The sequence below is a fragment of the Balearica regulorum genome, chromosome 12 (assembly GCF_011004875.1).
Source record: "Balearica regulorum gibbericeps isolate bBalReg1 chromosome 12, bBalReg1.pri, whole genome shotgun sequence".
In the NCBI taxonomy this organism is placed as follows: domain Eukaryota; kingdom Metazoa; phylum Chordata; class Aves; order Gruiformes; family Gruidae; genus Balearica; species Balearica regulorum.
Window position 1 is genome coordinate 22,175,087 of NC_046195.1, and position 15,321 is coordinate 22,190,407.

General features: G+C 39.7%; 1 protein-coding gene across 2 annotated transcripts in view; it reads left to right on the forward strand.

Annotated features, from left to right (window-relative positions):
• Positions 1-15,321, forward strand: part of PIAS1 (protein inhibitor of activated STAT 1) — a 62,889-nt gene that overhangs the window by 15,370 nt on the left and 32,198 nt on the right. For both annotated transcript variants that reach the window (XM_075764125.1, XM_075764124.1), the window contains exon 2: positions 11,291-11,735. In XM_075764125.1, coding sequence (XP_075620240.1) covers positions 11,291-11,735 — 445 coding nt within the window. The remainder of the gene's footprint in view (positions 1-11,290; positions 11,736-15,321) is intronic.

Consider the following 15,321-nt stretch of genomic DNA (forward strand, 5'->3'; position numbering starts at 1 on the left):
ATTGTTCAAGCTTTTAATTCATCTTGAAGACTTACTGCTATATGACTACTTAAAAAGAGTTGTGTACTTTGGCTTCCTTATGTAATTTCTATACACAAATTTGAAGACCTTATGAAATAAAGAAATTATGTGCAGAATGACTAGCTTTTTCTTTTTTATTTTTTTTTAAATAAAAAAGGCTATACAGATGCCAGGATGATTGCTTGATGGACTATTTATTTTCAACTTGTTGACACAGTGGGAACTTTTGGCTCTGTTGCTTATTTCTGCGATAACAAGACTAATTGTTAGTAATAATAAATTATTATTCTCATTGGACCAGTATTAGAAGGGAGTAGGTTGTTTGGCCAGTGTATTTCATAGGTATTTGTTGTCAGCAGATTTATTTCGTTTGTGTTCCTTTTCTTCCTTTGGAAAGGGAAATCTTTTTATGATAAATTATTGAGTATTTCTCATACCTGATGTTTTATCTGATCTCTTAATTTTCCTGCTCTTCTCCCTTCCTTCCGCATTTCCTTCCTCCCCAGTTTTTGTTCTAGATGTTTTCAACTATTGTTGCAGTCTTTTGTATATTCCCATGGTTACAGATAAAAGCACTACCAAACGTTTTCATGCATCTTGTGAGACGGTGTATGAACAAGGTGATATTGGTACATGGTACCCAGTGACAAGGCTGATGGCAGCTGTAGCCCTGAGTTACTGCTCTTGCTGTCCTTGGCTCTGTGGACGAATTTAAAATTTGTGAGAAGGTTTTAATTCGAGTTTTCTAGTTTTCCTTCTCCTGGGACATTAACATAGCAATTGGTTACTTTTAAGGGAAATGAGAATCAATTATATACTAGCTTAGGCCTGCTGTTCAGTGCTTTGCAAGTCAGTATCCTAATTTAATATGATTGTTAATTAAAACTTTTTGAGATACCAGAACGCTAGTCAGCGATGACATAGTCTGTCTCCTGTGCTGCACCCTAGAAAATGGGACAAATGAGGGGGGAAAAAAAAGTCAGTAATTTGTCTAGGAAGTGTTTTGGGTATGTTTGACTGTATAATTTCATATCCTGAAGTGTTATCTCATTTGAAACTAATTAAATAGCAAAAGTTTGTTTGCTATAGTGGACAACTATTCAGCACTGGATGATAACTTAGGGCATGTGGAGAGTAGGTCACTTTGCGGTTCTGTAAGGTATAGAAATAAAAAGTTTTGTTGGTTTTTTTTTTGGGGGGGGGAGGTTTACACCTTGGAGGAAAATATGCTTCTATTATGGCAGTAATTTGTTTTAATCAATAGATGCTTAAGTTGGCTAACACATACGAAGAAATAATATCTGTTGATGTAGAGATTTAAATAACTGTTGCAATCAAAATCAACACTGAATGTAAGAATGTAGGCCTTGAAATTGTTGTATGTCTTGCTGTTAAGAGGTTCTATAAGCTGCTCGTGGAAGTCGCCTCTTTATCCATGTTGTAATGTGAGTACATTCACTGAATTCCAGGTACATTCTTCTCCAGCTTTCCTTCAAAATTGACTTCCAAAAGCTACATGTGCTTCATGCAGGTATTTTAGATATTTAGAAAGTAACTAGAGCTTCGTTCTCCAGTATGTAGCTGAAAAATAATGGCTAAAATGATTCTAGTTTAGTAGGCTCCCTATCTGTAAATCCCGAATGAGTCAAATTGTTTCTGTAACCATTGTTTTTGTGTTTTAATTGCATATTTTAAAATTTATCTGTTTTCTTCTTTAAAATCAGTGGTGTAGCGGGAATAAATGTATATTTGTGACCTCCTGTATGGCTTCCAGAAGGTGAGACTTCTTGGTCCTAATTTTTTTTTTTTTTATACAAGGAGACAATCTTTCAGACTATTACTGAATGCTGTGTAAGTTGTTATACTTTGATTGTACCAATGTGGACCTTTTGTGTTATTTGTTAGGAAGGTTATAGTAGGACATACTGCGTTTAACAAGCTCTTTGGACAGCTGTGTCTGCGGCTGGCTTGGGCTTCACTGAAGCTTACTGCATAGGAATTAACTCTTCTGTCAGCCAGTTGAAGGGCTTAGTTAAGGATAAGAATGTTCTTAATAAAAAGTAAATTTGTCTGGCAGTGACCCTCTCCCAAATAGCTGAAAATAATTGTCTTCGTTATTAGCCTTAGGTGTAAGCTGTTTGTCTTTAGAGAGGCACGTTGTTTTGTATCCAGAGATTGTCTAAACTAGTATTTCTGCAATTACTTGTCATGAAAATTATGCTCGTGCATAGCTCTGTAAAACTAATTCCCATCTGCAAAGATAAATACACTAGGGACAATTAAGTTTGAATGTGGCTGAAAAAGCCTTGAGTCTCCAAGACCTGAAATGAAGATTATTACTGTGTCAGCAACCTTATTTAATAGCAAAAGTAATAATATAGTTCACCTAGTGAATAAAATCTCTTGAGAATGGTAAAACTTTTGTTACGGATTAACATAAAATGTGACTTACTTTAAATCAAATACAATTTAGACATGACTAAAGTCTTGGCAGACTTTCTCAAACAAATCTAGCTTTTGCAGTTTTAGCAAATTACTGCCCCGGCTGCCCACTCCACTTCTCTGCTATGGCAGTGTTAATGTGCAGCCAGGGAGGCAGGGCAGGACATGATGTGGCTTGCAAGCCGTTGTATTAGTAAAAAAAAAAAAAAATAAATAAAAATCCACAGATTTAAGTGTTCAAGCACTGAAGTGGCATTTTGGAGATGTGGGCACGCAGTCTGTTCTGCTGAGTCTGTTCCAGAGGAAAAAAACCTCTTGGGAAGGGGGTGGACTGGAGGTTGAGGGGGCAATTGCCTACGCTAATTTGCCAGGGTATATGTGTCAAGGCTTTCAGAGGATAGTTCACATATATATATGATAACATAGCAAAATACCTCAGGCATCTGCAACAAACATGAGACAACTTTTAACACATGGGGATTATATTAAAAATTCCAAACTCTGCCTGCCTGTTGTTACTAGCAGCCACTTCAGTGGGGCTAGGTCTGTCTTGCTGTTTTTTCTTGCAGTATCCTTTCACTCTTCAGTGGATTTTGTTACTTTTATCACTGTGGGTTTTCTTGTCTTCAGTAAGTGACAGCTATCTCTAAGAACTTGGTAGTGCCACTGGTGCAGGATTAGATGGAGGCCTCTGAACTGTGGGCTGGAAGGAGAGTGTAGATTTATTAGTGTTCGTATATGGAACAGCATTGCTCTGACCTTGCTAAAACTTAGTAAATTTGAGTGTAGTCAAGTTTTACTAGCACAACAGGTAAAAGCAAGCAATGTTTGCCAAGAGCAGGTAAGACAAATGTTCCTTGTACTAGTTATCTACGGAATTAAGAGTTAAGTGGTTGTGGTATACTTGGGAAGCTATGTGAACTGACTACAGAAGGATGGCAGGAGGAAATTGCAGGACCTCCTGTCCAGAAGCCCTTTAGACAGAACTGCTGCAGTTTTTAGATGATCTCTTCGCTGCCAAAGATTCCTAATGTTAGCAAGTGCTTCAATCTGAGCTTCATCAGTCGGGTAGGTTGGTTCAAGGGTCATAATGTTTATATTAATAGATATGCAGTCATGTAATTCACAAGGAAATATGTTGTTTGTGAGCATGCTAAAGTAAATAACACCTGATGACTTCAGCTTTGTAGTGTACTTTCTCTGCTAGCATGGGAAGAAAAATGTTACCTGGTGAAAATCATGAATACAGTGTTTGATCTTAAGGAAGCCTCTGTCTATGGAGATACCAACAGTAGGTCAGTCCGGGCTATTTTTGGCATTGACAATATATGGACATTGTTTTGTCGATGCATTTTTAATGGATTAACATCTATTTTTGCGACTGGCTAGATGAATGTGTAGATTTGGTCATACAGTTGTGAAATGTTCTTTATGAGCACTGATACACTGTGTAAATACAGGGTTCCTTTGACTAAGAAATATCTCCTTGTGCGTGTAACAAAAGGCAAACAGTATTTGTACCTGCCATTGGTTTGTACCTATTCTTTTAGTGCTGCCCTGCTTGCCAAAACATTGTACATATCACGCTAGGAGACAGCTGAGTTTTTCATTATGAAAACCAATAGCCTCCTTAAAGGTTGTAGTATGTTGCATATTTATGACTGTTCTTCTGTGCCTTTGCCTCCCCTCCATTTTGAATTATGGTGACTTCAACCTTAGAGTGTTTTGGTTGCATTAGACAAACGCAGGAAGTTACAGCCTGTCATCGAGGAGCTTGAGCTTCCATGAATTGGTCGTTTCACTCCCTCTTGCAGGTTTTCGGTAGACTGATTTCAATTTTTATAGTTTAGCCTTGATAGCTTCCTTGCGTGAGTCTTGCAGATAGAATTTAGGACTAGGGAATGTGCCTTCATAAAAGATGGGAATATTTTTACCTTCACAATCTCCCATTTTCACAAATCTTAAATGCCTAAGAACCTAAGAGTTTAGCCTGTGTAACTGTAGAGAGCTCATGTAGCTCAGGTATAGCTTTCTTCTGCAGAAGATTTATATCAGGGGTTAAAGAGGCTGTTCATAGCATGCAAGAACTCTCCTGTATTTTTACAGCTGGGAGTTGGAGGCATACCGAGATTAATTCAAAACCATTTCCATACTAATCTAATGCTTCCTAGTAGCTTTTATTAGAAAAAAAAGAACAAATTTTTTTTAAAAAAAACCCTGTCTTTTAGAAGTGCATTGTGGAATTCCTTGAATAGTAGTTTCCTTGTTTCATAAGGGGGAAACATATATTTGTGTTGTCCTTGAAAACAGCATTAGAGCTTTGCCAGGGTGAATGTGTCCATGCTGTTAATGCAGACTGCAGCCGGAGCCAATCCCTCGGGACACGGGGGCCGGAGGTGCTGCGCAGGGTGTCAGCGTGGAGGCTCCTTTGCTGAAGTGTTCAAAAGAGTACAGGGGTGTAGTCAGAAGGGTTTTCTGTCTTAAACTTGAAGTGACTTGTTGCAGTGCTTGCCCGCTTCTGTAATAATGATTCTTAATTTCAGAGACTGTTAGTAAACTATTGCTAATCGCTATGTTTCTAATAACAGAAGAAATTTACTGTCGTGGTCTTAAATTGCTGATTATAAATGGGTGACCTCCTGTTCAGTATCTTTTTTTTTTAGTTTCTTCTTCTTTTATTACTTCTCCTATCTTCTGACTAGTGTTTGAGGTGATTTTTTTCTTTTCTTTTTTTCTCCTTTAACTTTCATGTTAATAGTTAGAGAATTGTGGAGGACCTGTTGTCTAGCTTTAGGCACAAAATGTGGTGTGGTACCTAGCCAAATGCTTGTTGTTGTGCTGGCAAATCTTTTGAATGCGTTTTGGAGCTTATTCACAGCTTCTAGTTATCATAAACAGCCGGAAATAACTTGTTAAATTCTCCAGATAGATCCCAGGGCTGATTACTGGAGATGTAGAAATATCCTTTTGTCGTGGTTTAACCCAGCAGGCAGCTAAATGCCACGCAGCCGCTTGCTCACTCTCCCCCCCCCTTCCACCCTCAGTGGGATGGGGGAGAAAATCAGAAAAAAAAATTTATGGGTTGAGATAAAAATAATTTAATAGGACTGCAAAGGAAGAGAAAATAATAATAATGGTGAAAGAATATACAAAAGGAGTGATGCACAATCCAGTTGCTCACCACTGCTCACCTGCTGATGCCCAGCCTGTTCCTGAGCAATTGCCACCCCCTTGCCAACTCCACCCCAGCTTATATACGGAGCATCATATGGTATGGAATAGCCCTTTGGGCAGTCTGGGTCAGCTGTCCTGGCTGTGCCCCCTCCAAGGTTCTTGCCTCCTGCAGAAGGCTCAGGCCAGCTCTCTGGCAGGGCCTAGGAAGCTGAAAAATCCTTGACTTAATTGTAAACACTGCTTAGCAACAGCTAAAACATCAGTGTGTTATCAACATTATTCTCATACTAAATCCAAAACACAGCACTATACCACCTACTAGAAAGAAAATTAACTCTGTTCCAGCCAAAACCAGAACACCTTTCTAGAAAGCATTAATCAAATTGTTGGGACTATTCATGCTGCTGCTGATGGATGAGTGTGTTGCTTTGAAGACAGTGTCTTCATCTGGTGCTGGTATTTGTGACTAATTTTCAGTGTTGTCCATCATGCTTTACTATGGATGTTGCTTAATTTATTAAAAAAAACCCAAACCAGAACCAGACTGTTGCCTGTTTTTTAGCTATGAGGGAAGTCTCTCCCCTCACAAAATAGGACACCCCCCCCCCCCCCCCCCAAAGTAAAGACTCACCATCTGTGGTGTTGGATCTCAGCAGATAACCTGCATCTGATCCTTTCTGAGCAATGGGACTTACAGCTCGTCTTCCTGCATTTCAAACCAGTGTTTTAGCCCCCATGTAATTTCCAGTTTAGAAATGGTGTTCTCTGCCTGAATCCACTTGTCCTTTTTAGTGGCAGATTTAGTTGTCTGAATCACATGTCAGTGAGACCAGCCACACAGGGTTATCAAAGGAATTTCTCATCCAGAGACACTAAGACTTAAATTTTATTTATTTTTAAACTTAATTCCCAACCTTCATAGATCAGTGGGAGAAGATCCAGTTCTTGAAAGCAATTTTCTTTGGTCTGACCTGTTTAACCTGTGCTAACGGTTGGACTTCGCTAGCCAGGGAGTTGCCCGGCCTGGGCATCTTTCCTCCGTGGGTGGAATGACTGGGCTTGTGTGGAAAACCATTCTTTAAAAATAAAGATTTATCTCTGCTATTTTCTTTGCAGAGAGAAATCAAAGTAAATGACTCTTAATGTTGGCTGCTCTGTTAGAAGTTAAGGTTCCTGGTAAGGTATTTACTCAGAATGCCTAAACAGCATTCACAAAGCAAAATGGTCCTGTTGTGTGGCATAGACAAATTTCTTCAACCAGACATTCTTGTTTATTGAGAGACTTTGTGAGTCAGGAGCTACAAAAGGTGCATTGATGTTGCAGTGTGTACTAAGCAGTCTGGTGCTTTTTATTTCATAGTCTTTTTGTGGATGTCTTGGACAAAATCCGTATTCCTCCTTACCTTGTGTCTACATGCAGTTTTTGGTTTGGGGGACTTAAACAATTTTCCTATCTGTTAGCTCTTAAAAGAGAGTACCAACTTTTTTGAAAGAGAGAGGTGTAGGTAGAACATCCTTTCCTATTGATAGTCACAGGAGAGAAGTAGGCGGATGACGTAGGACGCCGCCCATGGCTTGCTTTTGCATCCTTAAGCTATTTTCTTCAAAACCTTAGTTGTTATCTAAAGTAGGTGTGGAGCAGGAAATAATCCTTGTTTCCAAATGAGTTGCTTGAGAATGTTTTCTCAATATGGGGAAACAGGGGGATGCACCTGCTCGTGCAGCTGCAACATGAACTGCATCAAATGGTTGGGTTCACGCAATCCAGCAGGAGAAAAGTGGCACAGATTTGGAAACAAGCAACTGGGAGGTGGGAAAATAAACTGGTCTCTGCTTCCGTGGACCTCCTGCCTGACACGTACAATTAGGTGACTTGTCTTAAGACCGTGAAATGCCCTGATGGCTTTGGGAAGGATGAAGTGTGGTCAACAAGGCTTGGGTGAGGGGATGTGGGACGACGGGGGAGTGTATATAATGAGCTAGGCAATCCCCATGACTAATGCAGCTTTTGCGGAGGAACACGTGTTTGTGTTGTGTTGTCAAGCAGGAAATGTCAGATGTATGTTTATAGATTAGAATTGCCTTCTAAACTCTGTGAAGGTCTTTACAGTGAGTCAAAATAGAAATACTCTCTGTTAAACTGAGATAAGTTGAGTTTCTGTAAAGCTTGTTCTTACTCTTTTTTACTTTGAACAGTTTTTGTACTGTCCTCACTCTCTCTTTGAATTTTAGATATTGCATAGATATGACAGGCACCAAAATGCACATCATGATCAGAACACCTTGTTTGTTTGATACTGAAATTTGTTGTATCTGAATCTGGCTTGCAGTCAGCTTGCTGTGTTTCTCACACAGAAGTTAGCAAGTGGCAAGTAGCTCAACCTTTTTGTAGCTAAACAGCATCAATTTCCTGTGCACCAGTGTGATGTTGCAGGAACATGTATTTACCTGTACGTGAACACATAACTAAACACCTAGTTATCTGTAATTGCAGTTTGCAAGCTATCCTTCAGTCTGTCCTTGGTAGCTGTATATATCCTTTTATTTCCTTTTTGTTTGGTTGGTTTTTTTTGTTGTTGTTTTTGTTGCTTTTTTTTGTGTTAGGAAAGAAAAAACCAAACATTTTGCCAATTCTGATAAACAGCCGGAGGTAGGGGCAGTTATTTGCATTGTGGGTATTTGTTGTTGTTGGGAGACAGACTTTTTGTGGTGGGTTTTGTAGCTTGCTGCAGATGCAGCTGTACTGCTGTCGGTGATCTTTTTACTACTCTACTTCAGGCAACAGGGAAAAGAAGCAAGATTTCCTGAAGCAAAACGCTTTGCATCTTTGCCTTTCAGCTTTGCTGGTGTAACTAAGCCAGCAAGGGGTTTGAATTGTGATGAGGTGAGATGTGACAGGGCAAAAAAAAATTATAAATTGCAGCTTTTTCGTGTATTTACTTTGTGCGTTTGACAGCACTTGATTTGTTTCCCTGCTATAATTATCCTGCCTGTTCTAAGATTAGGGTACCAGTGTGACATGGGCCAAGGGCTCCTAGCCTGGATAGTGCTTGTACAGGCAGTGGCACTTCTGCTGGTAGACCTGGGTTGTGTCCTCAAATAAAACACAACTGCGTTGGAGGAGGGGAGAGGAATTTTCACGTTCATATTGCAGCGACGTGAGAGACTTTTCCCAGCATGGCTGGCTGTCAGGCTCTGCTTCCCCATGCCATGGATTGACACGATCCACTGGCAAAACTCTATGGATATATGTGTGTGGGGGGGTTTGTTTTAAGACTTTGCCTCTTTTTACTTATATTTGTGTAAGAAAGATTCCTGTGATGTATGAAACTGTAATAAATCACAAGCCTTTATTGCTGGCTTTTTTTCATGACTGCCTTTTTAATCGATATATCTGTTAGTGCCCTTAACGTTGCAAATAAAAATGTTCTTGTCCTCCTTTGTAAGGAATGTGCCAGGGTGGGGAAGATGTGGGGAATTTTATTTGTTTTGGTTCGTGACTCTGGCTACATGATGGACCCTACTTTCTTGATACTTTTTCTGACTTGCCTATACCTTAAAAAATGGAAAACATCCAAGAGGTAGCAGGATTGCTCCAATTGAGCTTTTCTGTTAGGTCAATTATTTCTTAATGCTCTGTGTTTTTTGCAAGCTGGGCCTATGAGTTTATTACAAAACAAGAACAGAGTGAAGCTCTGAGAGGTTCTGTCTCTTGAGGAAGTGACTTTTAATGGTGGTGGTAGGAAGCATTAAACCCTTCAGCTGTAACTACTCATTCTGTTGAAGAAATGTTTGTAAAGCATTATAAATAGTGTTTTCCACGTTTCAAATCTATTTGTTTCACTTTCCTTTCAGCTGTCAACACTTCAGATTGTAAGAAACAGAGATGTCTTAAAAGAATAAGGCATCTCAGTTACAAAGTACCTCATCTGTTCTCATTAGTAGCTCTGTGACAGTCCCATAGTTAAAAGTGTGAAGTAGGTTCTCAGGGTATTTGGAGAAAAAAATGCCAGCAAACTTCTGTTATATCCGAAGTGTTCGTGGTAGTCTGCAGCAAGGTTATTCAGTTTTGTTGGTGTGGTTCAACAGAGCAGAAATTTTTTGGCAAATTGAGTTAAATCTATCAGGGTGCATACCTCATTAAATACATGAATCATCTAATTTAGGGCTTATAAATAACGCGACCTATTGCAGTATAGGGAAATACCTCTTGTGGACATCTGTGCGTTCAAGATGTCTTGCAGGTGCTCGAGGTTTCATCCATTGATAGGAGTTTCGGGCTGGTTTTGCTGTAGCTAGGGATAGCATACTTTCTAATATTAACACTTTAGGTTTAAGAATTACTGTGAAAATAACTTGAGTAATGTATGTGTCTGAATACTTTGCACAGTTTGAAGAACTAGAGAGGATGGAGCATTTGTACTCTATTTCAAAGATTGTTTGCAAATACAAGTGCTAGTTTGGTTATTCAGCCTTCAGTGCCTGGGAAATTGCAGAACCCTGATATGCTGAATTAACTGTTTTAGTCCCAAATACATACTTCAAGTATTATTTTGAATTTGATCTTTTGGGATTGACTACAAAACAGTCAGGGTTTTTAATGGCTTCCTAAAGAAAATCCAGATAGCCAGTCATGCCGACGGGTTCTAGGCATTTCACACGTTCTTGTGATTTCTTGGGAATCCAAAATTCTGCAGGAATATAATTTCAGCTGGTGTCACAGGCCCTGTGATGGTGAACAAACTGCTGTCAAGCACTGAAAAAAGTTTTTAAATAGAAAGTAGGCTCGTAAGGTGACTTTCTGGCTCCTGCTTGACCAGCGGGGAAATACTTAGTGCGCACAGGCGATTGCTGGTTTCACTTCTTTGCATAGTGTTTTTCTCAGTTCCTGAAGAAGTGAAACAGTGCACAGGTCTTACTGATTTGATTCACTAGACCATATTGGGAGACAGTGAAAGACTGTGTAAATGAAGATGCTAATTAATAGAAGGCAAAGCCCTACTCCTCCATCCAAAGCAGAACGTGCAGCTCTGATGTAAGAGATAAGGAAATTCAATCGGAAGAAGTTTCCTTTATCTCAGTAACGATCATATGGGGTTGAACACAACTCAGATTATAATTTTTCTCTCTAACAGCCATCATTTCTCTCCTTTCCTTTAAACCTGTGTGGATTAGTTATGCTGCATGGCAAAAAGTGAGGGAGGGACTTGAAAGGGAAGTAGGGTTCCAGAGTTAAGGACTGGCACAGCTTTTGAGTGCAAGTGCTGGAGACTTAAATAAAAAGTCACACACTGACAATATCCATCTAGCTGGAAGTAAAAAAAATTGTTAACATTAGAGATGTTTACAAGCCTTATTTTGTATTTGCAACTTGTCCTTCTCTCATTCTCCCCCCCCACCCCCAGTACTGTTGTCCTGAGTTGTGTATGGCAAATGGAAATCCCTTTAAAAATTGCTCATTACAGACATTTGAAGTAGATATATCTATCTGTGAACCAAGTCCTTTACGTTATATTTCGGATAATCAGTGGGGGAAAAGCAATGGTGGTGTCTTTAAAAACTGTACGCTTAATGGGATTAAGCCGCGTTCTAATGTTAGTGTTTAAGATGATGTAACTTGAATACTAATTTTTTTTGTTTTGTTTCTTTTAAGCAAATGGTTATGAGCCTTAGAGTTTCTGAACTGCAAGTACTTCTGGGTTACGCGGGGAGGAACAAGCACGGACGAAAACACGAACTTCTCACAAAAGCACTGCATTTGTTAAAGGCTGGCTGCAGTCCTGCTGTACAAATGAAAATCAAAGAACTCTATAGGCGAAGGTTCCCGCAGAAAATCATGACGCCTGCAGACTTATCTATCCCCAGCGTACACTCAAGCTCCATGCCAGCAACTTTGTCTCCATCTACCATTCCACAGCTCAGTTACGATGGCCACCCTGCCACGTCACCATTGCTTCCCGTTTCGCTTCTGGGACCTAAACATGAACTGGAACTCCCCCATCTCACATCTGCGCTCCACCCTGTCCATCCTGACATAAAACTTCAGAAATTACCTTTTTATGACTTGTTGGATGAGCTGATAAAACCTACCAGCCTAGGTAAGGTTGCAAATGTTGTAAAAATACCTGAAAGTTTTTTTTATTTTTTAATAGTAATGGGTGGATTCAGCTGCTGATGCAGTAACTGGTTAAATATTGCATCACACCAGTGTTTAGAGAATTGCTATTTTTGGTAACTTTTGGAACAGATTGTTCTACATGGAGAGGCATCTTACGTAACACTCATTAGTTGCTTTAGCTGAGCCACTAAATGTGGTTCAACCTTGTATTTAAGGGGTGAGTTTGACAAGAAACAAACTAAACCTTAGAAAAAGGAAAAGAACCTGTCTGCTTTCAGGAGTTCTTACAAACAAACCAAAAATACCTCCAAATCCATCAAGCCCACAAAATCTTCTCATCTGAGCTAGGAAAGAATGCCGGGCTAGATAATTGCTGTGATCCATTACAGCCTGAACGGCTGAGTTTAGGAAGACTTTTGAGGTTCTTTTGCAGTTGCGGCTACTTTTCTTTAAACTGTCTGTTGTATTAAGGTATAAATCACTTGTGTAGCTGCTGAGAATGATCTGATGCTTACAGAGCATTATATAACAATGATTTTTCTGGCTCTCATTCCACATAGCATGTAACAGTGTGGTTAACTTTTAATACTCTTAAATACTACTTAAATACAATAGTCCTGTTGATTTCTGGGGGGGCTGCTTGCATGTTGGAATCTTTTGCTGTCTTGAAACCCTGGAAAAGATTCACTATGAGAATAGCTGGGAGCAGAAGGAGGAGATTTGTGAGAGTAGATACGGGGAGATGGTGGGGGAGTGGGGGGAAAAAAAAAAGTCTTTTGCAAAAGAGATCCCTTGTAAGCAAAAATGAGCAGATACTTTACATTAGCAGTCTGAACAGCTACAGGGATGTAGGAGGCCTGATATGCGAGTGGTGATGGTGGCCTGCAGATTTCTGAAGTACGTTGCACAGTCGTTTGCATATTTTTTGTTTTAACTGTTATAACTGAGACATTGAGGGAAAAACAGATAGCTTTTGGTAATCTCATCTTCTGGTTCAGGTATTCTTTTAAGAGGTATACTGTATCTATTTAGCTTTAATCTGAAATGTAATTGATTAATAAGCATTCCAGGCAATGTGGTGGTACAGGATAATGAAGTACTTGGTATGTGTCTCCATCACTTCTACATTATAAATACTTAAAAATAATGCTATAATTTCAATAAGACATTCCAATACAGGAATTATGGTATGCATTTATTCCTAAATATGGTAAGAACACTTTCCTGTCAGCTCCATGTCTGACAAACCGTCCCCAAATGAAGAGATCATAATTCACGCTCTGTCACGTCTTACAGCTTGAGGGGTTTATAGGATATTTTTTCCCCCCTTTGTGGACTCTGAGTGTCAAAGTAAGAAAATGGAAGTGGATGAAATTCCAACCAGATACCTTTTTAAGCAATCTCTGTCCTTTCAGTTCACTTAAGGGTATGTTTGAGGGTTTTGTTTTGCACGTGCATCCTATGGTGTCTTTCTGTTTGTCTGAAGCAATAATATTAGAAAGTGTTTTTTCCTTGTGCTTTTGGGGGAAGACAGCGCTTCAGTGTCCATGCATATGAGAAATGGTTGGTTGGTTCCTTTTGTAGTGGAAAGTAATGTTGCTACAGATTGTAAAATTGCTAACTATAAATGTCATGAAGGTATTGTAGAGTAATAAATATATATATCATAGAGTCATAGAATGGTTTGGGTTGGAAGGGACCTCAAAGCCCATTTATTTCCAACCCCCTGCCATGGGCAGGGACACCCTCCACTAGCCCAGGTTGCCCAAAGCCCCATCCAACCTGGCCTTGAACACTGCCAGGGATGAGGCCTCCACAACCTCTCTGGGCAACCTGTTCCAGTGCCTCACCACCCTCAGAGGGAAGAATTTCTTTCTAACATCTAATCTAAATCTACCCTCTTTTAGCTTAAACCCGTTACCCCAATATATGTTAATGAAAAAACCCTATTGGATTAAGAACCAGCAATATGCAGCTTTATATACTTTCAAAACAACTTGGAGCAATTGTGCATACAGCTTAGCAGTTTTAAATGCAAGTATGGAGCAGACTAGTATTAATTTTCTCCATTTATACAGCTACTGATACTTCACTAAAACCAGTCAGAAATGATTTGTTGAATATTTGCCTCAAATAGTTTGGGTGCCCTTCTCACTGCTGCAGACAATGTGGGTTGCCTCAAATGTGAAATTTCTAGGTTCTCTGGCTTTGTTTTCAAATGGCAGATGTATATTACAAACACTCAGAACTTCTCCTTGGCATTTGGCCAGTGTTTCAGCATCTCCTGCTTGCTTTTTCCCGTCAGATTCCTCATGGGGTAGGGATAAGAAACTTTGGAATTTACTGTTTCCCTCCACCACAAGAACGAACTGATGACCTGATGTGGGGTTTTGAATAATTATCTCCCTGCTTAAAATGGTTTCTATTGGAATAGAAAAAAATGTGTGTGTGAGAGACAAAGAGTGCGATCTCCGCTGATTTGAGGATCTTTAGATTCTTCTGAAATTATAGTCATTATGTGAAAGTTGGGCAAAACACATCTTTGGATGTGATTCTCCCCAGCCTTTCCCAAGTCAAAATGGAACTGCTTGGAAGGTTTGCAGTAATAGTCTTCTGTCACATTAAGATGTGATTATTAATTTGAAAAACAGTAATTCGACAAAGCCTCGGGGAAGGGAGTTGCACAGCAGGGCACTTGAACATGCATTCTGTATCCAAATATTTTATGTAGGTGGGTAGTACATAAGCTAATGTGAATAACAGATAAGGAAATTAAATTTGATTATTTTTAATGTCAAGAACAAAAGGAGGAAATGGATGTTACTTTCTTACACTTACTTCCTCAAAATGTAGCTCTGAACTGTGATTAAAATCCACATGCTGACTGCTCGCTGGGCTGGATTCATGGCAAGGGGGAAATGCAGTGCTTTATCAATCTGTACCTTCTCACCAACAGCTATTGAGGGTCTTTACTTGAGCATGGCTGGCTGAAGCACATGTGACAAGCTAAGGTTAGGCTGTTGGCTAACTACTTTTTTTTTTTTTAAACTTTCTCTGCCTTACAGTAGCCCATACAATTTGTAGCAGTGAGTAGGATGCTTGCAGAAGAGCAGACTTGCCTAGCTAGTTGAACTCATAAACTCAGCCTATGCTACCTCAACCTGCTCTTGTTTGAAGAACCGAAAATAGCAGCTAGGCCACACTGACGGTGGGACTCTTCTCCTGCTGCTACTCTGCTGAGATAGTGGAGTCTCTCGCTTCCTTCCAAGTGTTTCAAGTACATGACTCCTGCGTAGCTCGTTCAGAGCTGTGTGGCTAATACTGACAATTACGGTGATGCTGGCTGTGCTGTCAGGGGATGACAGGATTTTCTTTACTCCCAAGACGATTGTCAGTGCCTTGTTTATCTGAGATGGACAGATATCTGTCCATGTTCAGTGGAGCTGTTGAATTTGATCCATATTTTATTAGTCATCCTCACTGCAGAATTGAGAAAGCATCTATATTGGATGGTTTTGTGTACAAGCCAACTAGGAACGCTCTATATGCTGAAAATGCATGTTGGT